The sequence below is a fragment of the Amphiprion ocellaris genome, chromosome 14 (assembly GCF_022539595.1).
Source record: "Amphiprion ocellaris isolate individual 3 ecotype Okinawa chromosome 14, ASM2253959v1, whole genome shotgun sequence".
NCBI classification, from domain to species: domain Eukaryota; kingdom Metazoa; phylum Chordata; class Actinopteri; family Pomacentridae; genus Amphiprion; species Amphiprion ocellaris.
This window is the reverse complement of record NC_072779.1, coordinates 25,159,319-25,183,191: the sequence shown is the minus strand read 5'-3', so window position 1 is coordinate 25,183,191 and position 23,873 is coordinate 25,159,319. Positions and strand designations below refer to the sequence as shown.

At 40.6% G+C, this 23,873-nt stretch overlaps 1 protein-coding gene across 1 annotated transcript in view; it reads right to left on the bottom strand.

The window, feature by feature from the left end:
• Positions 1 to 1,794: 1,794 nt before the first annotated feature.
• cxadr (CXADR Ig-like cell adhesion molecule) overlaps positions 1,795 to 23,873 on the bottom strand; it is a 43,359-nt gene continuing 21,280 nt past the window's right edge. Inside the window, exons 2-7 of the mRNA XM_023280173.3 lie at positions 18,889 to 19,058; positions 10,648 to 10,852; positions 6,906 to 7,061; positions 6,665 to 6,787; positions 5,759 to 5,897; positions 1,795 to 4,658 (exon numbers count right to left, since the gene is read on the bottom strand). Coding sequence (XP_023135941.1) covers positions 4,376 to 4,658; positions 5,759 to 5,897; positions 6,665 to 6,787; positions 6,906 to 7,061; positions 10,648 to 10,852; positions 18,889 to 19,058 — 1,076 coding nt within the window. The 3' untranslated portion in view covers positions 1,795 to 4,375. The remainder of the gene's footprint in view (positions 4,659 to 5,758; positions 5,898 to 6,664; positions 6,788 to 6,905; positions 7,062 to 10,647; positions 10,853 to 18,888; positions 19,059 to 23,873) is intronic.

Here is a 23,873-nt window from a genome sequence, read left to right as displayed (position 1 = left end):
AAATAGAGTCCATATCCATCAGAATACCACTGAGACCAGAAAACAAGAGGGACCATGTCCAAAAATGACTGTAACTCCTCAGTCATTCATGCAACGGTGCTGTAAAAGCTTACATTCACATCATAATCTGTGTCATTTTACATCCAAAGTGCTAAGAGCACCGAGCCAAAATGTTAATGTACTGCTGTGCCGGTGGAACTGATGGAGCTCACTCTTCATACATATGCATATTCCACTATCCTACCCAGAATTCCCCCTGCAACCCACTCCCAAACTGACTGAGGTTTCTAAAAACGGCAGAAAGCTTAACGTCTGTGACAGCAGACGTCACACTGGAGGAAAGCGACTTTGATGAGACTGATGCTTTTAGAGGTCCCTTTTGTTAGCAGGGAGCGAATCACGCTTTACAAGATAAATCATCCCGCTAGCAGCCGGCTTAGACTGTGTACAACCAGATAAGGTTGCCAAGGAAACCCTCCTGGAGAACCAATCAGCTTTTTTTGCTATACCAGCCTCCTTGATCTGTGCAAACAATTAATACCTTACCCAGGCAGAAGGGAGGGAGCTGGGGAAGTGGGAGGCAGGCACAAATCCCCAGGTACTTAGCACACACCACTCTCTCCCTTCAGTTATGTGAACGAGGACATGAGGTAAAAAAATTTTTTTTTAAATGTCACAAATGGATATTGGGCTGGAGGACACTGAAGGATGATGTATGACTCATTGTACATTAATTCAATGAGGGAACAGCGTTAAGTCCATAAATCTAATCTGCACACATGCAGTAGCACACATCTCTAATGTCCTTTTAATGAATGTTTTGAATGCACAGCCATAAAAGTGCCATTATATCCCAGCACACCCATTTGTAAGTTGGCTGTGATTGTGCTGCTATCGCTGCAGCTGAACACAGCCGGTGTCTGACAGAAGCCCTGATGTGCAGAGCTGCTCGGGAACCATTACGTTACACGAGAGACTTCGACTAGCCACAGATCAATGCTCTGGAGCCCTATCTATTACTAACATCCAATTATAGCAATGGACGTCCACTTAGCACTGCTACTAAGTGCTTTAGTCTTTTTATTGACTACCTGCCAACCAGCTACACACAGTGGAGCTATTGGCTAATAATCAGCTATCGATCTATCCACATGTCAGGGATCACCAGCATGTTGTTAAGTGTATAAAGAGTGTGAGGAGGGTGACAGTGGCCACAATAGAAAGACATACTACTAATATGTGTGTGATTTGTCCCTCTGCTGTTCCGCAGGCATTTTCCATCATTCAGCATACTTAATTAGGAAACCAATTTTGTACAACTTTGAATAGTGCTGGCTTGCAATCAAAGTAATTAGCCAGCACATTAACTAAAGGAGGAAATTGGCGGTAATTGAAAAGAGCTAAGCAAATGTTGAAACAAATGACCCAGACGCCAGGGACAATACAGTGCAGCAAGGAATGACGAGTCAACAAGAAGCCTATAGGATGATTGGATGGCCGAGTCACACCCCTGTGTGTGTGTTTATTCTGAAGTGAACAGTGAGCACTGGAGATGGCAGGCAGTGATTGCTCCTTCCCACTTCATTGATTAATTATAGTCATTAAGTGGTTAGAAAGTCACCTCACCTGGTGTAAGGGGTGGAATTCACCGGCTGATTAAAATTAATCACAGTCAGGAAGCGGCAAGAGGTCGAGTCCCCGGAGAGCACGCACCGCTGGAGAGGAGAGGAATTAAGTTTTTGTCACGCTCAAGCCAATAGTTGCTACTTCTGTAAACAAACAATCATGGCTGGCTATTTTTTCACTTCATGGACTTTTATTATTCAAAATACAGCACAAAAAATACACACAAAAAGAAAAATGGTTTTCACATAGTGTGTAAACCTCAAAGGAGATCATACAGTATTAGTACGCTGATGTCAAAGCTACAGTTAATATTGTTAGTAGTAGTTGTCAATAATGTTCTGAGCACAGAGGGACAGTAACAGGACCATCTCTCTATGAGCTCTGTACACTTCACCAGCAGGTAAAGAGTCTAGCTAGAATTCTACAGGGGCCCATCCTGACTACAAATTCCCCTCATGTACAATACGCACACGCACGCACATGCACGCACACACATACACATGTGAACTGTAGTAGAACTGACAGATGTAATTTCTTGTCAAGGCAGGCCCAGGTCTCATTTTTCTTGGTGTTACATCAAATCTGAAGTGTAGGGGCCAAGACGTTTCTACAGCTGTCACCTCTCTTTGGACACTAGAATTCACACACAAAAACTTGAAATACGCTCACACACTCAATTACAAATGTACCAAAGAGCAACTGCACTGCACTGCACTGACAAGCCCCTCCTCTTCTGTTTTAGATATAGATTTGCCAAGCACAGCATAACAGAGCACCACATATACATCCATATAGACATCATCGTTTTTATATCATTCAATTGTGTTGTGATTAGATAGGGTTACTTTGACAGGATATTTATACACATGGCCAGAACTATTTAGGTTATTTAAAAAAAAGAAAACCTCATCAGTTGCTGAAGTTTAAATAAACAATTTTTAAAAAAAAAAGTCATACATGAAGTCATGTTTTGGAACAGAAAAACCCAACAGTGCTAAAAGTTCTGTTAAGCTATAAGAGAATTCGTATGGGGTGAGTGGGCGTGGGAAATCCTAGGCTCAACCTAATCAAGGCAGCAGAGAACAATCAATAGGTTCACTGGGTTTGGATTATTATGGTTATATTGTTCTCGTGGCAGTGATTGCTATGCAGGATGATGCTACTGCACATAGCACATTGGTGGACGTGCTACAAAACAACTGGGGCAACAAGGCACAACAGAAGTCATTAAAACCCAGCAGTGAGGAGGTACGGAAGGTGTGTGAGGCTGAAATGAGGAGTAGAATAAGGCGTCACAGCAAAAAGAAAGAGTAAGCTAAGTATTCACACCAGTTTTCTTGTGAAGTAATACACAGGATGATATACTGGGCTTCCAAACAATGAAAGGGTATGCATGGGTGGCTGACATAACCCACAGACTGCAAAGACTGACAGCTTACACTGAAAGACTGAACCAAACTGAGTGACCACAAAGTGACCTCAAAGCAAAGCGGTTGTAATGTACACACAGAAACAGTAATCAGCATTTCTAAGGCTCTCATTGGGCTCTTTCTCAATGTCCCCATGCTTTCTATCTTTCATTAAAGGGCCAATTAATGCCAGAAAAGCCACGAAGGGGTTCATATTGACCACAGACAGAAGGTTAATCACGATATTGACTCCTTGTAAAGCAATTGCAAATAGGAAGAATTACTTTTGTGGCACTTCTGATGTGACTTGATGCTCTTGTCCTGCTAATTGAGTGTATGTGTGTGTGATTGGGGAAGTCTACATGGTCACTGGAGTTAGGGGCCTTTTGACAGTCAAACACAATCAAAGCTGATTGCTCAGTGAACCTTGTTGTCCAGCTGCTCCTATTATTCCCCTATACACCTCTATTAAAATCTCTAAAGAAGGGTTGGGGGATGGACAGTGGTCCTTTTTAAGCTCAGTCAAGAAGCAATAATCCACCCAATCACAAGTTGTGGTAGCCTGAACCTCCCCTTCACTACCAACCAATCCTGTGCCCCTTAAGCCGCCCAGCCAAACACAGAGAGGACAATTCAAACAACAGAACAACGGTTCAACAGAAAACGGCTGACCTATATAGACATTTTTCAGCTTGGTTCAAGGATTAAATCTGTGAATTTCCTTCTTTTAAGTCCTCAAAAAACTAACTAGTAAAGACTGGATCGCCTGAAAAATGATCATACTGTTACATAGGCATTGAAAGAAAATTAATGAATTATACATTTCTCACACACACACTTACATTCACACACGCAGCTGCGATTTTAAACATACATGCATGCACAGAGCTGTACAGTGGGCCAATCAGGGCCTGGATCTGTTTTTAACATACAGCATCTCTAAAGTAAGGGCCATCTATATTTAAAAAAAAACAAAACAAAACATGCGTTCACATATGTACAATATAATTTGTATATTGACCATCCTGCTTTATATCCACACTAATTCATTTTTTTCTGTGAGGAAGTCCAGGACAATAAAATTCATAAAAGCTTTTTTTTTTTTTGTATTTGATAAAAAGTTATTGTGCTCTGTTGTGATTCCAGTACAACTTAAATTCTCTTGTCAGCATCACAGCAGAGCCAGGTCTTCATAAAAGGAGGATAATCCCATTTGTAAATAATGAACTAAAAGTCAGGCCATCCTGACTTTTTGCTCCATCTTCATTGGCTTGTGTCCCACTCCCTTCCTCCTCCATTCCCTCCCTCACTGTACGGTCCTTTTGCAAGAACAGGACATGCTAGACGATTGAGCCATCCCTGTTCTGAGCAGGGATCATGACGGGGATGGCCCCCATGCGGCTGAGGTTGGGGACAGCCATCTTGGCAGCAGACGGAGGGGGTAGAGGGGCGTGGCTCGGAGGCCTCTCAAACTCCTCTGATGAGGGAATCTTGTCGTACTGGGGTTTCAGGGCATACTCATGCAGGTTGGAAGGAGACATGGAGCCCAGGGAGGAGCGCTGGCTGCCCACAGTGAAGCTGCGTGCTGTTGAAACGCGACTTTTAGGCGGGGGCACATCTTCTCTGAGAGGAAACAGAGACAGCAGCATAGTTAGACAACATGACAAGACTAGAAACTCACTATTATGAGTTTACCTGAGCATCATGTCAGAGAAATGTAATATTTAAAATAATTCTCTAATGTGCTATGAACAATAATGAAGTCTAATGGTGCACAGGCATAAGGCAGAGGGGAAAACAATGAATAACCAAGGAGGCTGCAAGAGTCATTTCAAGTGCGAAACATGATTTGACTCAATAAAAAGGGACAAATAATTGGAGTCAGACCGTTTGATTGGTCAGACTGTGTCTGCAGAGCTCAGTCACACTGACTGTTATAGCCTGTAGAGATTGAGCTGAGCATCCAAATACAGCGATGCCCTCTACTCCCTCTGCCACCACATTAACAACTAATAAGCAGCAATAATCCAGTTAAATGCTCAATCAAATGGAGCCTGAGGGGCCAAAGCTTGTGTAGTCCACAGCTTCATGCTGTGGTGTTTCAGCAAATGTGTGTCTGTGTATACGAGTCGGGACCATTGGTCTAATCCTCTTTGTCCTACAGCATGAACAGTGTCACATTGTGGTCTTAGACAGATTCAGTCCACAGCAGAGTGATAGTAAGCCCAGTGGTTTTACAGAGCCCATAGGCCGGATGGAGAGTTGGATGGTGCAGGGCTGGGGGGCTGGAGTGGAGGGGTAGGGTAGGGTAGGTGGGTCTGGAGAGGGGGCTGGTGGCAGCTAGCAGCAGACATTACACAGGATCCACAGAACAAACAAAGCTTTCAAACTGATTACCACAGCTGTTTATTTGAGGAGGGGTGAAAAAAGAAAAACGCTGATGGAGAAAAACCATTTTCATGGTTGTTGGGGGAGTCGGAGATGTGTTTGTGATGTTGTGTGCGAGTCTAAGATGACCACAGGTCACACCACATGTGGAGCTGAGAGCAATAATCACACATACCCAATAGCATTTTTGCTGTTTACTTGTAATCCAGTATTATACAACTTGAGACATATTCCTCATTATGAAGCGAAGACTAGACAGTAATCTGAATATTTATCTGTCAAGAGGGAGCTTTGTTTATCTGTCCCAAATCTCATTGATGTTTTAGTGAGCGTACCTTATCTCATTGCAGATTTCCTTCTCGTACTTCTTCCTGTGACGTGCACGGCAACAGCAGAATAGGATGATGGCGATAATGATGAGGATCAAGAGGACAGCAATTATAGCTCCAGCAATGATGCCTGCAGTGTTTGGGGCTGGACAACACAAAGAAGAAAAAGTTTTAAAGGTTTGGAAAACATTTGAGGACCAAATGGCTTGAATGTAACTAAGGCTTTACGTCCAACTCTGACTGTGGCTTAAAGTACTAATTCTGACATTTTTTTCAGCTTTTTCAGTTTATCCAATTGAAAAAAAGAGACGCCTTTCTAAAGCACAATAATCACCAATGTCACTGAAAAAAAATACAAATATGCTTTCTGTATCCATGTGATGTAATAATCTAACCTAATGAATCCTAGATTTGCACCTTCAATTCAACAAGGGGGCAAAGAAGGACTGTTAGTGCAAGTTAAAAAATGCGTACTAATGTAGTCAGAACAAAGGCATAGTCACAAAGGTAACACAGTGAGCTGTGCATATGGTGTAACAGATGGCAATGACAGTCGGTTTGATGGTTGGCCCACCACTTTCAGCCAGACTGAAATATCCTAACTATAGCCACGATTAGTCAGTAAGTAGATTAATCAATCTACAAAAAATAAATCAGCAAACTATTTTATATTCAAATAAGTTGATTTTCAAGCAAAACAGATCCCAGCTTATAAATTACAATGTCCTGTTTTATACTGCCCGAGTGACAAGCTTTTGTAGTTTTAAAAGTGACATTCTATTTTTATTTTTTTTTGAGAGCACCAAACACTCTAGCCAGCTGATTATCTGACAGAAGCACAGCAACAGGTCTAAATGTGAAACAGGCTGAACATAGGCTAGTGCATCAATGTGAAGTTGGTTGAGAACTCACGAGGTGTCACATTGAGATAGAGGATACATTCCTCTGTGCCAACACGGTTGCTGGCAATGCAGCGATAGGTGCCAGATGCGCTGGCAGATGCATTCCTCACATTAATGGTGCCTCCCATAGGATCTATAGTGAGAGCAAAAAACACATCAATGAAATGATGACAGTGTTAAAGAAACAGGACCTGTGTATAGGACTCAGAGTCTTCTATGTGCTTGAGAGTGCTACTAAAAAGGTTCATTACCCAACACAGCAGAGGCGGGCAGCACCTTGCTGTCACTGGTCCTCTCCCAGCTGTATTGCATGGGTTTGGTTCCTTCATTAGTTGTACACCTCAGTACAATGTCTTTGCCTTCTTCTGTGGGGCCTTCAGTGTAGCACCTGGGCTTGGATGGCTTTACTATGGAAAGAAAATTAACAGAGGGAAGCAATTCAGAGAGGTGAAAAGCAACAGACACATCCAGGTGGTCACATTAGCTCAGAATAACACAGTCCTCCTGCAACCCTGTTATTTTTCCATCTTGCATGTTGTGGGCAAGTTGAATGCCTGTGTATTGTGAAGTCCTAAAACTGATATTCTCCCTTGCTCAAAGCAGCAGGAAAATGAGAGCAGTAATCAGAGTAATTGATACAGCTGTCGTCATTACAGGAGCTGTCACTCAAGATAATAACAAGGAAGAAAGGAACTGTGTGCCATTGGACAAGCACACACATGCACATTGCATTCACCGTTAAGGATGGAGAGCAAAGCTTTCTGTCTTCAAGCTGTGCAAAAACGTGGACAAACACTCCTCGGTCAGTCAGTGTTGGCAGGAGATGAGATGGGGGATTCAAAAACAAACAGAGCTCCAAATTAAAAGCAGACTGATTCCAGTGAAGCCCAGACACAGAGTGAGCCAAGCGAAGCAGTACAGAGGAGGGGGAAGGAGAGAAAAAGAGAACGGGACTATGACGGGTAATGTTTGGATAGAGAAAGTCTGAGGCCAAAGTCTGTGCTCTATGTTCACTGACAGAAAGCTGACATCATGATGTGGTAATGGGTTCTGTAACAACAAAACCCTGGAGTGGGGCTCTCCAGATCTGAACCAGGTGTCAGGCGGGAGGGGGGGGGGCTTAGCAGGCATAACCGTGAGGATTAACAGTACACTGACAGTACTGAGTGCTCCTACTAATCTAATAACCACACACAGGGTGAGGACAGAGGGGGGGAAAACAGAGAGCAGGAGAGCAAAAATTAGGCGAGCACTGATGGACAGATGGCAGAGTGATGGGGGCCAAGACTGTGTGTCTGCTAACCACTGGTCTGCTCTTTGCTGCTGTTGTGTTGCACACACACACACATATTCACCCAACACACAGTAAATGTCAAAGAGCTATGACATTTTGAATGCATCTTTTAAAGGTGAAAGTCAACACGACACATCAGAGGGTTGAAACATACAGCTCCTCATATTAGGAGTGCTGTCCAATGAGCAGATTTATTTGTTTGAGAGATGAGGTCAAAGACGAAGGTGGCAGAGGCTGCAGGAGCACAGAGAGACAAAGAGCAGAGCGATGCAGACATCCCAGCTCTGTAAAATGAACAATGAACTGAGATTTATGAGTTGCACAAGGCTATCTTGTGGGCGAAATAAGATGAAAAGAACAGCTAGATAGTGTTATGTGTTGCTGCCTGGAGATGCAAAGCTTCAGAGAGTGACAGCTGATTGGTAAAGTGAAATCTAAGCGACTAGTGGCCAAGAAAGCCAGAAATAATGAGATTGGCTGTTGAGTTTTGCAGTGCGATCCTAGATGTGATGAGGATTGTCTGGACTCAGGCAGAGCAGAGTGATTGGCTGTTGCGGGTATAGGTGGGGTCTAGTCAGGAAAGGTTGTCGGAGTTGCTGACATGCAGTGCTGGACTGCAGGTGGGTACTCTCCTCCTGTTAACTTCAATGTCCTGCTGCAATGAGAGGAGAATACACAACAAGGCATGCTACCTCCTGTACAGTACCTGGACACTGTGTGTACTGCAGGTGTCAGCATGTGTGTGTATACCTGCATATGGCAGTGTTTGTGACAAGCCACAGCAACAGCCAGTGAATATACTGAGGTATGTTTGTGTTCGTGCATGTCCACCCTGTTCTTCGGGACCATCCACCTTGTGACAAGATCAACCTCTAGGTAAAATGCAGAGCAGGCAGAATGTCCCCACCTCTCCTTGTCAATGTTTCTCTGCTTAGAATACCCCTGCCCTGGGGTCAATAGCAAGCTGCCTGTCAGCTTTGGTAGCCTCGAGTGATTTCTCTCCCATGCCCACATAGTCATGCTATAGCTAAATATGGCTGCAATTTAACATAGATTTTTTCAGGATTGACATTTTAGTATCTCAGCTGATGCTACTATCTATAGCAGGCTACAAGTAAAAAATAAAGATCACATCTAGAACCATCATCTTGACAGTAGATACTACAAAATACTAACTGTAACACTGGAATGATTTGCACATTTTACAAAATCTGTTCTGAGGAGGGAGACATGAGTTTTTGATACTTTAACATAAAGTTATCCAAAGGGCATGAATACAGGACAAATGTACCCAACAACTGGATAATACATTTTCTTTATGCATCATATCAGATTGTTGCTGAACAGAGGCATTTGACATACAGCTCAGTTATGTACAAGATTAGTAACTGGGCAGTCTTTATGAAACGCTGATGAATTATTTTTTTAAAAAATGGGTATGAAATGAACTGACAAATCAGCAGGCTCCCTGATCTCTCTCACTGGTTAGCCTGCAGGAAAAGCCATCACAGCAAATACACAAGAGTATTTATAAATGATGACTTATATAGTGATAATTTTTTCATGTTGCTTCAGTTTGGATCAGTTTCTATGTAAAGCAGCCTCCCGAAGGCTTTGTCAATGGTTCTTGAGTCAGCTTTAGTCACATTTCATGGTCAGATTATCTGCGGGCATAGATCTCTTTAATCTGGAAACTGCTTAGTGCTGCAACAACACAACTACAGTGAAACCTGTTTGTTTTTCAATAGCTCATGTCATTGTGGTTGAACTAGTTGGTGCAGTGCGGTCACATTTGTACATGTGATATTATATCATGTCAACAGAAACAGCAGCCATTTTCTGAAGCTTGTCGTACCTTTAGAATGAAGGAACTATTCTGACAACAGCACAATATACAGTTTATCCCACAACACAGAGTAGTGTTGTACATATGGGCTGTTTTTCCCATATGCAAATAGCAGGCGGGTTTCGGGAGGTGATTCACGTTCAGCATCATTTAGCTGGTTGACTGACCAGCGAGGCCACAGTGTGTGAGTGTGTGTGTTTGCCTAGGGAGTGAATCATCTGACTTATACAACTCTGATGTGTCACCCATCTCACCCTGTGCAATAAAAAAAAAAAAACTAAAAAAACCGCACAGCTGAATGCATAGACTCCATTTCCTACCAGTTTGTCCACAAAAGACAGACTGGCACTTTGAATAGCACGTAATAATTAATTACACAAAAATATTTTCAAAATATTAATGCATACATACTCAAATCTCATTGCAAAACACTGGCATGATAATAAGATTGTTATTAAAACATATGAAACATATTGTATTTGATAATCTGCAGTGAGCAACATAATGATTTTGTTCATCGAAACTAATACTAAATAATAAATTATGACAGCAATATTTTATGGAAAAACAATCTGGATTAACATTTTAGACATAATCACAGAGCATCTAGGGTGAACACAGAATTGTATCACAAAGGGGGCAATGCTTTACAGCCACTGGGAAGGTTAGGCACTGGATTTTAGAAGGGATTACATCAAAACAGCCAAAGATGGCAAAGGGCATATGATCTGGTGCATTTCCACTGTGGAGGAAGAGAGAATTTACCCTCTGAGAAAAAAAAAAAAAAAAACGGTTAGCCTAAAGCTGTAGTGTATTCAGTGGTTTGTCCTACTCTAGCCACCGCTCCACTCACCCATGACGATCAGCAGCATCTTCCTGCTGCGTATACCAGGAGCCTTCTTCACTTTACACTGGTAGGTGCCCGAGTCAGACGACTTAAGCCCTGTCAGGTTGATGGAGGCATCTCCGTTCTTGGGGTCAGCTGAGTTGAAGTGAACTCGACCCTTCATGGGGGGGTAGTAGTCCTCATAGGCCCTGTCACCTGAGTACAGGATCACCTGGTTGTGGAAAGGGCACAGAGGAATGTTTAAAAAAAAAAAAAACAACCTTAAACTTGGTTAGTATGATGTAGTGCATCTGCCTTTTTCTTTAACGAAAACAAAGTCCTTCCAGAAAATAAAACAAAAGCCCTGAAATGACAGTTGTGTGCTTTCTGAAAGCAAAGGCCTTGCTCACTGAACCAACAAAATATATGGAAGAGAGAAAGTACCCTCTCTTTTATGTCTATAGTGTCCTTCAGCCTGGCAGCCTGTGCTGTTTTGCCCTTTCTGTGTAAGAAGAATGAAAGTGGAACAAACAAAGCCACCACTGTGGAGCTAAATCAACACCTGCTGTGTCAATAAAGCTCCCAATTCTGTCCAACCACTTCTCTGCCACACACACACACAAGCACACACTCAGACAAACACTGTCTGGGTCTTGAAAGCAGCAAGGAAATGCCTAGAAATAAAGGCCAGGTGGAGCCAGCGAGAAGCCTCCTAGCTCGTAGTGGGGTGATTGTGAAGGGAGGAAACAAAAACACAAGGAAAAGAAGGAGGGTAAAAGAAACACGAACAGCAATGAAAAGAGTTCTCATTCTCTTTCATAGACACTGGCATATTCCTCCACATTTCCACCGAGACAATCATCAACAGGCTTTTCTGTGCCACGATCAACACTAGGCATACGCACAGCAATACCCCTGGGTGGAGAGGAGGAGAAAGAAAAACTTAACATGGTAGGAGGAGGTAGAATAATGAACCTATCAGATGAGGCAGAGCACTCAAAGGAAGCATGAGAGGAGCAAAACAAAAGAAGTCAGTGAGGTTCTATTGTATCTTTATCAAGTTGCCCTACTGCTCCATTTCCAACTGAAAGACTAGTTTCTGGTGCTATAAGGAAGGAGTGCTCACAATGGACACTGTGTTCATCTTGTACATATTAGCCATATAAATAGGGAATTCTGTTAAAATTCCACCTGGCTCTCAGGGGAGGAAAACCTATCCTTCTAACTTCACTGGAGATCAGAACATCAGCAATAATAACAGCGATATATGAGATGAGACCACGGAGGAAAGGAAATTAAATTGCCCCAAGCTCAGACAGACAAGAACTCTCACTTGGGCTCAACCACTTCACAGGCACACAGATGGGAGTGCTTACACACATGCACACCTCCAGCGAAAAAAACTCTGAACTGCACAATAACCTTGAGAATCATGATCCAATGAAAAAAATCCCATAAAGAGCCCGGGGAATGAAAATGAAAAGGGCAAATGACTAGACAAGCTGGCAGGGGAAACAACAGAAGAGCACCACTGTCTGTGTGCTGCGTTTCATAACAGGTAGGACACTCAATGATACAATCGCCACCTGGCCGAGCTATTCTCAGTAGATGGATCATGCTGCAGAGGTAAAAGACTTCGATTGGCCAGTCTTAGTTTCACCAGACACATGTTAGGATGAGATCATTGTCATGTGATGCTGTTGCTCAGGGAGCCAAGAGGAAAAGGTGCAGCTCATTTGAGAGGCAAAGCAGCAAGCAGTGATACCTGTATACTCTAAACAACCTGCAGAGCTCAGAGAGAGCAGCATTGTGTCTTTGCACTCCCACTGACGCTTTTAACTTGAAAGACTCAAAGTGCTGCTGCCACAAGCTTTCACAGAACAGCTCTGCTCCAAACGCCTTTGAAAGGTGAACACAGAATCACCACCTGAAAATGGAATTAGCGTCCTTCAATACTGAGGCTAAAGGGAATGTAACAAAACATGGCCGTGAGCATGAGCAATAACACAACGCCATTTTAACAAAACCTTGTCATGGCTTTACATCCAAATCCTTCAATATCTTGTCAACATACACACATTCCTGTTGCAATAACTTCAGTAAACAAAAGGCTCTGCCGTTATGCTCAAGGACAAAAGAAGCAGTTTATGAGATAAAGCCATGTATTTTTCTTAGCAAATTCATCTCCTATTCACATTTGGTTTTCATGATTGTTTTTCTAAATATTCTCACAGTGGTGGTAAATACTCAGGGCACACCCTCTTTTCAGTTAATCTGTAGCCAGGCAATGAGAGCCAAATGCAAATGACTGTTACTGTAGGCATGCCTGGAATCTCTCGTTCAAGCCACACAAAGCAACATGCATTAGCTATGCTTCATCACCCTCTAAAAGACCCCGACGATATGTGGAATATGTCAGATGAAGGGGGCCATCGCTTCCCACTAGACACTGGACTGAATAAATAATGCTGCAGCATTACTTCTGATTGCATCAATGCAAAGAAAACACAGCTGATGCTGGTTTCACAGAGATATTTTAGAGAGTCTGTAGTGCTATGTCAATATATATTTTGCTCATATATTAGACTAATGCAAGTTTGACTGTTTCACAAAAACAACAATTGACTAATTTTAAGCCAAAAAAATGTGAACACCAGGCTAACTCAGACCTAAGACCACTGTTATCACAGTAACAATCACTAACACCTGGTGACCAGTAGTCCCGCTTAAGCTAGCCCATTCTGCAGTACATAAATCTGCTATAGAATGAAATAAAACACCCAAGCTGATTTTTTAAAAAACTAATCACAGTTGTCGTGGGCGGGGCTAAGCCCAGGATGCAGCTTCAGTGTTCTTTCAATTGTTGTGGTAGAACATTTAAAACCAGATAGATGAGCTCTGTGATTCAAATAGATAATCCACCGATAAAAGACTAGCAGGTCTGTCTTGCTGCACAATTTAAATCCTGTGCAAAACTTGAAATTCTCAGTGTGGTATTTTGCTGCCTGCAGGTTGTAACTGATTCCCGTAGCAAAGGGAATTTTGAAAACGGTAGCACACTGATAGCAGAAGGAGAGGAGAATGGCAGCTCAGAAGAGTGGCCACTGGCAGGTTTATACCTCATCCTCTATCTGGTGAGTCAGACTTGCTGACCAGCAGCACCCAACAACAACAAAAAAGGAAAACATGGCTGATAATTTGTGGTTTGTTAACAGTGTTACAGAAAGAGCAATGACAAGGCAAAAAGCTTTTCGAGAGCCAAGAAAACCACTGGAAACATGCAGCAGTAAGGACATCATCAGTTGTTTTCGACGTTTTACTTTGAAATAAGTTTATTTACCCAGAATTCAGTGTACTGTAGTCAAGAACTACACTGCTTTGTGCACTGAATAACTGTAGACATCTACCTGAAGTCTGGCCATTTGTTATATCTAAGCTAAGTCTATGTCTGTGAAACCAGCCTCTGGATATATGGCACATTATATGAACTAAATTCTTAAAGTAAACATTATTTGCACATGCCAGATACATCATGAAACCCATCTTCCCATTTGAAAAAAAAAGCATTTAAAGCTCCCTGCTGTATGATGCTGTAGACTGACTCTTTTGACTATTTCTCAAATCCAAAATTTATCTGATAGTGGGTGTTCCTTTAAGTGAAGTCTGGATTTGCGAATCTGAACCATGTGAGCAAAGGTTCCTCTCGGAGCCTGTGGCTATAAAATGTAGCCAATTCTTTGTCAGGCCTGTTCGCTTTGGATCGAGCAGATTGCCCTAATTCTATTTAACACTGTCACATATATTAAAACGGACCCTTGGAATTAATATGCCACTAATTGCAAAGAATTTACTCCATGCATGACTTCATATTGGTTATGGGCTATACCGATGTAAGCGTGTGTATATAGCCCGCAAAATCTGACAGGTCAAGGAGAACAAATGCGTTCAAAATGAGATGTCTGGCCTGTTTAAATTCCTTTAAGGTTTGGCAACATTTAAGTGTGTGCACAACTGCCCATTGGACACTGCCAAGGCGTAACTTGTGCTGGATCGTGCTGGAACAGGATCCAGAAGCTCCCAGATTGAGAAGGCATCTATTTGATGTTGCCATCAGTAAACCTATTTTGTGTAATATCCAGTGTTATCTTATGTTAATATTTCCCATTGAAATCTATTTTGGATGCATTGTAAATCTGATTAAAAAGAGAGAGAGATGTCAGTCACTCGGGTCACACAGTAATAGTATTGAAACTGAGCGATTATTGATAGACCACCTCAATTAGTTTGATTTCTTAGCCTGCTTGCTTTTCATGGCTGTAAATAGGACTTTTGGCTCTAATTCCACTTTACCCTCATTTCCCTGCAATCCACAGACAGCAGGGAAATGATGGGGAAGCGATGGGACAGTCAAAGAGAGAGAGCTGCAAGCCACAAACAGCTGTTTCTGTGTCTCTCCCTGCTGATTCTGAGTAACGATTCTGAATTATCAAATGCAAATAAATGATGCTTTGTTGGTGATGACAGTAAAACACCTATGTGTTCTCCAATGTCCTTGAGGCACTGTGAATTTTTCAATGTGTTCTGTGAGTTTTTTTTTTCTACTGCCTTGTAGTGTCATCACCCTCTCTGTGTCCTGGGACCTCCTGATTTATAAATTAGGCACTGGACACAGCCAAGTGGCAAAACTGTTTTTAAAAAAAGTTTCAAAAGATGCAAACAACTAAGAATAAATAATTACTTTTTATGTTTTAAGAAATAAAGAAGTCTTACAATCCTGCAGAAAAAGTCAGATTCAACAGATAAAATACTGAGTTAGGTACGGTCCTACCCAGCCTGACCTCCCTGGGGCCTGGAACAAAATTCTGGAAAGGGTCCCTCCTTCCTGACCCAGGAGCCATGTAAACCATCTTCCACTACCTCACAATCACACCTGACACCCCAGCGCCCCCACTACAACCCTCCCTCCCTTACAACAGTTCACTCCATTTATCGGTCTAAGATTAAGAAGATAGAAATGCCATTATTATTTTATTATATTACTATAGAGAAGCAGCTAACATTTTTTTCAAATCAGTCAATTAATCTGTAGCATATTTTCTTAATAAAATGACAAATATTTGGTCTATAAAATGGTGAAAAATGTCTGTGTCCCAAGACTGTCTTTTATCCATAGCCCAAAGATGAACAGTTTTCTTCACAGAGGAGGAAAGAAAATATTCAACTGTAAGAAACTGTAATCAGAAAATTCAAACGTTTCTGTTCTTCACAAACTTGCTTAGTCTGATTATCAAAATAGGTGCAAATGAATTGGCAACTAATCAGTTACTTCATTAATCGTTGCAGCTCTACTTGTGGCATTATTGAGAAAAAAAAGAACATTATAAAGGCACTGAAAGTAACACTAACATGAACCACTGATATGCTAAGAACAAAGAATACTGATAAACTTTTTAACTGCACCCATATTTCCTCCAACACTCCAGCTAATGATTCATTGAAAAAAAATGGGTGTAAATGGAAACTCTGCAAAGGCACAACTCCAGACAAGCAAAAATGTAGGAAACAGAAGCAAGAGTGCAAAGCCCTAGCTGGGCAACAGCAGGGTTGGGTGGGTCAGTGGACAAAGAGGACAGAGGGTGGATGAACAACACACAGGCTGTGTGACCTACTGGTAACATTTGTCTAACAAAAAACTACAGCCGCAGGACACAAGGGTGAAAAAAGGGAGTGGAAGAGAGGGATGAGAAGGCTTTGACAGGTGGGAGGTAGGTGAGCAGAGAGCCAGAGGAGAGGACCACACCACTGGAGCAAAAATCTGTCTCTATGGCTGCTAAAGCCCTCAGGGCATGTGGAGATCCTGCAGAGTTGTGTTGTGTCCCTGTTCCATTGCTAAGGGCTGCGCTACAGAGGAAAAACTGCCTCAGTTACAGACAGCTCCCATTGCTTCCATTCTAGAGAATGTGTCTGTGAGAGCACTACAGAGAACACATGCTCAGTGGAAGTGCATGTGACTGAAATTATATTTGTATTGCATACTGTATACTTGTTATATTACAATACAACCCTAAAGAAAACACACAACTACCATAGAACCTGTATTGCATTTCATGTCTTGCGTAACACATGAAACCACTCAGGAGAACAATTTAGAGAAAAGCTAGAGAAACTGAACAAGTGAGGGACTTCTAAAGTCACACCTGAAAACACATGAAAAAAATGAAACACAGATATCTGTTTTTGAAATATTAATGAGACCTGTGTGAGATAATCTACATATAGAAGATCAAGTAGGAAAAAAATCCTATTAAATCTGCAGGTAGATAATTTTTAATGTTACTTTGAAATGATTGTTAATGCAAGACTTTATATGATTTACATAATGCAGAAATTTAGATGAAAAAAATAGCATATTGAGCAGCTTTCTTAATGGGTCCTACTGGGTCACATAAAGGAGTTGTCTCTGCCTTGCTCTGTGCAGTAGTAGGAGGCCATAAGTCTGAGTGGCTGTGATTTAGAAAGTTTCTCTATTTTGCTCATTACTTTGTATTTCACAATTTTTCCCCATGTTGAATAATTGTGTTTGTGCAGGTTGCATAAACTCCAACCTGTAAGAACACTGTGTCCACAGTTTTCCTGACTATGGAAATGCTTTTGTGCATGAGCCAGTTTTGTGCAGGTGAAGAGTCAGGACTTCGTTGTTGCATTTGTAATAACAAACATGGTCATTACAAATGTGTGGAGCCCTCATTTTAAAAAGGTCGATTATGGTCCCAGAGATGTAATGGAGCAATGGTTACACATTTGTGAGAGATTCACTGTGCACTCAAAGTTTTTTTTTTTTACATAAACTTAAATTAGTCAGTTCTCCAAACTCTCTCTGTCTCAAAAACAATAACCCCAGTAAAAGACAATGAGTAGCATGATGATGGTTATTAACCTCCTCTGTTCAGGTTTTTTTGGTCAGACGCTGTCAATATTCACATAAAAGTGAACGTTTAAGGTGTCACTGAGGACTGAGTGCATGCCGCTACTTAACGTAAGAGTAACAAGTTGTTACAAGAGCTATGAAGAATAGAAAACAAATTGTATAGTAACTTATGGCTGCTTCTACAAATGAAGCAAGAAACACTTTTAATGTGGACACTTTGTTCTAATGTGACGGCTGCACGTTAGCGCTGTTAACACCATCAACTTTATATATTTAAACATGATAATAAAGAAGTGCATTTAGGTCCGACACTGTCCCATTATGAAGGATATCATTTCAGCTTTGGTCAAATCAAATTAAAATTAAAATTATTGCTTAAATGTCTTCTGTGACAAATACCAGTAGTCTATTATGAGATTGTATGTTCATTAATATGCACTGTCCCATCCAAATAAATAAATAAATAAATAAATAAATAAATAAAAAAATAACAATTTTCGAATTTGCAGTATCAGCTTTCTAAAGAGGTCTTCGCAGCACATCCGGACCTGGTATAAAAGCATATTTAAGTATTTTCTGTATCACCAACTGAATGCATGTAGGATCCTGAGGTAGCATGACGTGCTGTCCAATACTGTAGTTGGGCGGCTTTGTTCGATGGCATTAGTAACTTTTGGCTCAACAGGTTTGCAGACATAAGGTATTTCCTCAATTAAGAATGTATATCATTCATAGAAAGTTGATAGGAAACAAGTTGATGAATGAGACACTTCTTACATTCTGATTTAAATCAGAAACTTAACAAAACCTCCTGCAGATTAGCTTCAGATTAGATTAGCTGTGCAGCATCAGTTACCATGGTGACCTAGTATGTGAAAAGTCTGGCTTGAGGCTCAACATACCTCACAAATCCCTTATTCTTGCTTTGCAATACACTGCTCTGCTCTCAACCAGTTCTCGTCACACTGCAAAGCAATTTCTCGCTGATGACCACTATTTCTTATAATCCTTGTTTCTGGTCTTTGTTTCACCTGACAGGCTCTTAATTATAAAGCTGTGGTCTGTCATATGCATATAAACATATATTTTCAAGGCACAGTTGTGTTGCTTTTAACTGGGTATAAAACTCTGTTACAAATACTACTCTAAATGGTACTGCAGTGCATATATCGACATATTTTGTCAAAAATCTACTTCTGCTGAATTTTCATATAAAGCAATTCACTGGGATCAGAAAGCTGCAAGTTGCTCTTTAAGCACCCACAAGGCAAGAACAAAGTTTGATTGTACCAAACCAAAGTCAAAGAGAGGACAGATCTGTGAGGGACATCAAGACATACCACTTTGTCCTCATTTTGGTTGTCAGAGGACAGCAAGCTCCATTCAATATCCAGCGGTCCAGAATCCTCTGGGGCCAGAGTGAACTGGCAATCCAGCTTCACGCTCTGACCACTGGCCTTCTCTATGGAGGTTGGCCCCGTAGATATGATCTCCAAACCTGACGCCAAGCCTAGACAGGGAGGTATAGAGAGACTAAATTAACATCAAAAATACAATATGCAAACAATTAGATTTGCAAACAGGTATAATATGGTCCAAAAAGACTGATACATTTATAGTGTTCCTGCAGACTTTTTAAGAACTTTTAAATGCCACACATAACGCAATTTAATATCGGTTACATGCTCACAGCCAAAGAATGACACATTTAGATTAAAATTCTATGACATCTCCTGACAGTCATCATGACAATCAGAATCAGAAAGTATTTAAAACTCCCTCTCTGCATACTGATAAAAATTTATCTCGGTGTATCAAAATTACATATTTGGAAGCTCATTCCATTAAATAATACCCCCTACCATAAAAGGGCTTAGCCTTAACTCTACACCATTACCTCCTACATAATGTGCAACTTGTTATCTTATTTAGAAGCGTCAGAGGATGCAGAAGTGGTTAGAGAGATTTCTTCCACTATTATAGATCAATGTAGCTCAGGATAACATGAATCTACAAATTGAAAATAAAATAAATAAACTTTTTTAAACGGTTTGGTTTTAATCATACAGACCATTAACAGACTTATCTTGTCCACTGTATTTTACAGTCAATCAAGGCTGGAAGATTTCAGCCACAATGATCTCATCAGGCATGAACTTTCCATCTATTTTTTTGCTTCTTTTCACGGAATGTGATCTCTTGCCTCGCTCCAGCTCTGGCAGCAGCAAAACAGCACTTCCTTTGAATGTGGAAGTGTTTTTCGTATTTATAATTGTTTCTTCCCCCTGAGAAAAAATATGATAAACCTCTGTAGTGGTGAGAGGCTGCAGTAATCTTCAGACCTGTGCGCAAATACAGCATTAGATCACACTAATTTCTCTGATTAATCATCACTTAACAGTTTTAACTTGATTTTGGGTGCATGGCAGTGTACAAAAGTCACTGACAGACGACCATAGATAAATGTAAATTATTGAAATAGAGTCTATTGGTTCTTCTCTTTCTTGCATCTAATTGTATCATTTGCATGCAAAGTTGATGAAATTCATCATGCTTGACTAGCTTTGCAGAAACATTTTCAGTCAGCTGTCAAATATTTTAATTCGTGGAGTGTGTCAGTCATGAAATAAATATGGCTACATCTTGTCTGAGAAGCAAAGTACTTCTTAAAATATGCATAATGTAAATCACACAGTTAAAAAAAGCCTAATAGAGCAGAATGTAGCTTAGCCAAAGGAATGGGGATATAATAAACAGAGAAATTGTAGCCTATCACCAAACTGAAGCAGACTCAAGCATTTATTCTTAGAATGAATAAACATGATTTCCTGGTGACATCAACTGGGTTAAGATTTTCCATTCAATAAGAGATTTAAGCTGCTGCAGGAACACAGTCCATAGAGAATGGAGTTGTCACATGTTGCCTCAATGTATTAAAATCCTTCTGACAGCCTGCCACCTTCCAGCCAACGAGTGGGGGGAGGAACAACTTAAAAAAATCCTCTCAACATGTTGAAATGTGTAACAAACTCTTACCACACTGCACAAATGGAACCAAACACATGTAACTCAAATTATCTAACAAAAAAAGGGCATTTTCATTCCATTTCAATCATAAAAGTCATGGCACGTTCCGTAACTACATCTGCATCTCATTTAGGTGCTTTTATGCTAACTGACAGATGGAGCTGACTCCAATGTGCAAAGATAATTGGTGAAACAGAAGCCAAACCTGGCAACTGTAAACACTTTAACAGGAAAATTAACCTCTTTTCACCTCTTCGAAAGGTTCTGTGTGTTGATTACAAGGTTTCCATGAAACACAAACAAATTAGACTACATGAATAAGCATGATAATGCACAAGCACAAAGCAGTCTAAACAAGTGTTTAAGTACATTATGTAGTGTAGAGAGTCTGTACTGAGGCCACCCTTTAAATTCTAGCTAGCTTGAGTTAAATAATTTGACAGCACTGCAGACTGCACACATAAAGGAGGGCACTCAACAGTGCAGCACTCAATGTCACATTGGTTGTCATGCTTCTAATTCAAATCTATGTACAGTATGAACAAACTCAAGTGATAGTCAGGTTACTTAAATGATGGTAATTCAAATATTACTTTTGTAGCGATTCTGACATTGAGATGACTGACTGTACGGTGCAAGTTTCTACATCATGACCCTCAGGCTATGGAGCTACAGGTTGAAGTGCCCAAACATCACTCCCCTTGAGATGCGGCAGACAACTCAATGAAAAAACACCATAAGAGTTTATAGACATACAGAAAGTGACAGTCTCAGTCACACCAACTATTGTGAAAGCTCAAAGCCTGTAAGCATTTGATATGGTCACAAAACACCAGCACAGTTTTATTCCCCAGCCGCTGGTGCTGCAGCTGGTCGTTTCAGCCCACAGATTTTGACAGACGCCCTTGATGGGAGCGATCCATCGCCTTCAGCATGAGCAGAAGAAACGGAGAGCCAAATAGAGAAAATCGAGGTATGTGTCTATCACTGTCAAAACGGATACTCAGCTTGGCATCTGCATGACGGAAAGCTGTATCAATTCATGAAGCACTTAAAGAAGCTGGGGCAATTTTTTCCAAAGTTGCTTAGAAAGGGGGAAAAAAATGCATTCTGAGAGAAAAAGAAAGCATTCAGCTGGAACAGTTTACCAGAGTGACTGCATTCTCTGACGGGTAATAAAGGACAACGTCAGATGTACCTGTTAAATCAATGACAGCCCTCCGAGGCCTTCGGCAGCATTTCTTTTAAATTGCAGTGCAGCTAGCACATTTTCTATTCAGCACCACACAAATGGGAAAAAGTGTCATTTCAGGATATCATTCCTTCAACTAGCAGATTTGTTTAATACACCTGAGTGGCTTGGCTCAGGTGACAGCAGATCCACGGAAGAGAAACATAAACACGAGGAGTGTAGTCTAAGGTTGATGCCCAATCAAAATCAACAAACACATATTTTTTCCTTTTCCCCAAAGACTGCATAAACCTCCTTAATCCTTCCAGTGTAAATTTAAGCTTACACTAAAAATGGAGAAAATATAAATATTGTATTTTGGTAGTTACTGAGTAGTCACTATAAAGCTACACCTTTGGCAAGGCAAGCAGGAAACGGTAAAGCCCGTAAACCTATTTCCTTGTATGGCATGTGAAGGGGTTCAGCATCAACATCAAATTTTCTGCTGAACAGTTTTGGATGTGACTCATGAGAGATTTCTTGCTCTCTCGCTGATTTAAAGTAGGTGGAGCTCAGCTGGAAAATGGTAGTGTCACACATTTGCACAAGTTTAAGTTTAGCAACATTTGAATCAAAATGTGATAATTGTAAAAAAAACAAAAAAAAAAAACAATTGTATTTCCACCATTGTTAGCCAAATCTGATCAAACCACAGACAGACATGACCACTGAAGCAGATTAGTTGACTTTGTAAGTGAATGTTTTTTCTCTCAAATCCTCAAATCTTTTAAGTTGATTGTTGCTCATTTAGTCATAAATATTTAATGTTACAAGTTTTCAAGTGCACATTTTAAGTGCTACATTTTTCTGTTTAATGCACAAGAACCCAGATCCAGTTCCTGAGACATAAAATTCACTACAATGACGACAGAACTCGGTAACAAAAATACTCTATTTAATCATTTTAATGAAATTCAACTAAATGCGATCTGAAAACAGGACAGAAAAAATGGAAATGTGTCCTCCTGAAGACTATTTGGCCAAAACTAAGTCTTGTCTGCTGAAAACACAGTAAAAATAGGAATAAATACAAAAGAAATTAACTGATACACAATGTCCTTATGAAATTTTAATTTAAAACTAAAAATAATGTTTATAATCTGTGTTTTTTTCGCTGCACAGTTATTGTTTATTAGCTTGTGAAAATTAAAGCTTTAAAAACAGCATCCTTAGACATTACTAAGATTTAAAAACTTTAAATTCAGCTGACCTGGATATGACATCTCCCTTGTTCTACCTGCATCCTGCCATCATAAATCACAGTCATTATCAGTGAGGAAGAAAGAAAGTAGGCAGACAAAAAAAAAGTTTATATTCAACCAATAAAAACACTGAGAAGTACTTAATTGGTCATAATTACTCCGCCAAGGAACGGCGGAGTTATGTGACGATCGGCGTACCTTTGTCTGTGAATCTGTTTGTCTGTTAGTGTGAAAAAATACTCAAAAACTGCCAAAACATTCTGGGTGGAACTTGCACTTGAGAATTTTCGTTTCAGGAGCACAAATATGTCCACATAAGTAGCCTCTGACACTAACTGTTTGGCTCACAGGTTGTACCGAACCAAATAAATTTTACACTGAACCCAAGCAGCAACCGTTGGGCTGAAAAATGAAGCCAACACAGCATTCTAAAACCTGCAGTTCTTTGAATGTCCACTCAGCTGGCTCCAAAACCAAGTCAGTCTCCATAACCTCAATGTTAAAATGCCCAACTTTATAGCATGTTACAGCATGTGTAACATGTTGTTAAAACTTGACAACCAGGTATAAAAACAGTGTTGGTCTCTACAGCCAATTTCTTCATTCATGACAACTGTGCAGAGATGAATTTTTTATATAAACTCTCCAGCTTAAATTGTATTAAAGCTTAAAGTTATGTGCAATTCAGGGCATTGCTTCTTTAAATAACAGGTGGGTGCCATCATAAGACAGTCCGTCGCCCACCTCCACTCTCCTCACCTCTTCCTCATTTTAAGATAAACCAGGAGTTATGACCAATTCATGCATGAATGTCCCTGTCTGCAAGAGTACAGATAATATAAATTCTATCAACCACCCAAATCAG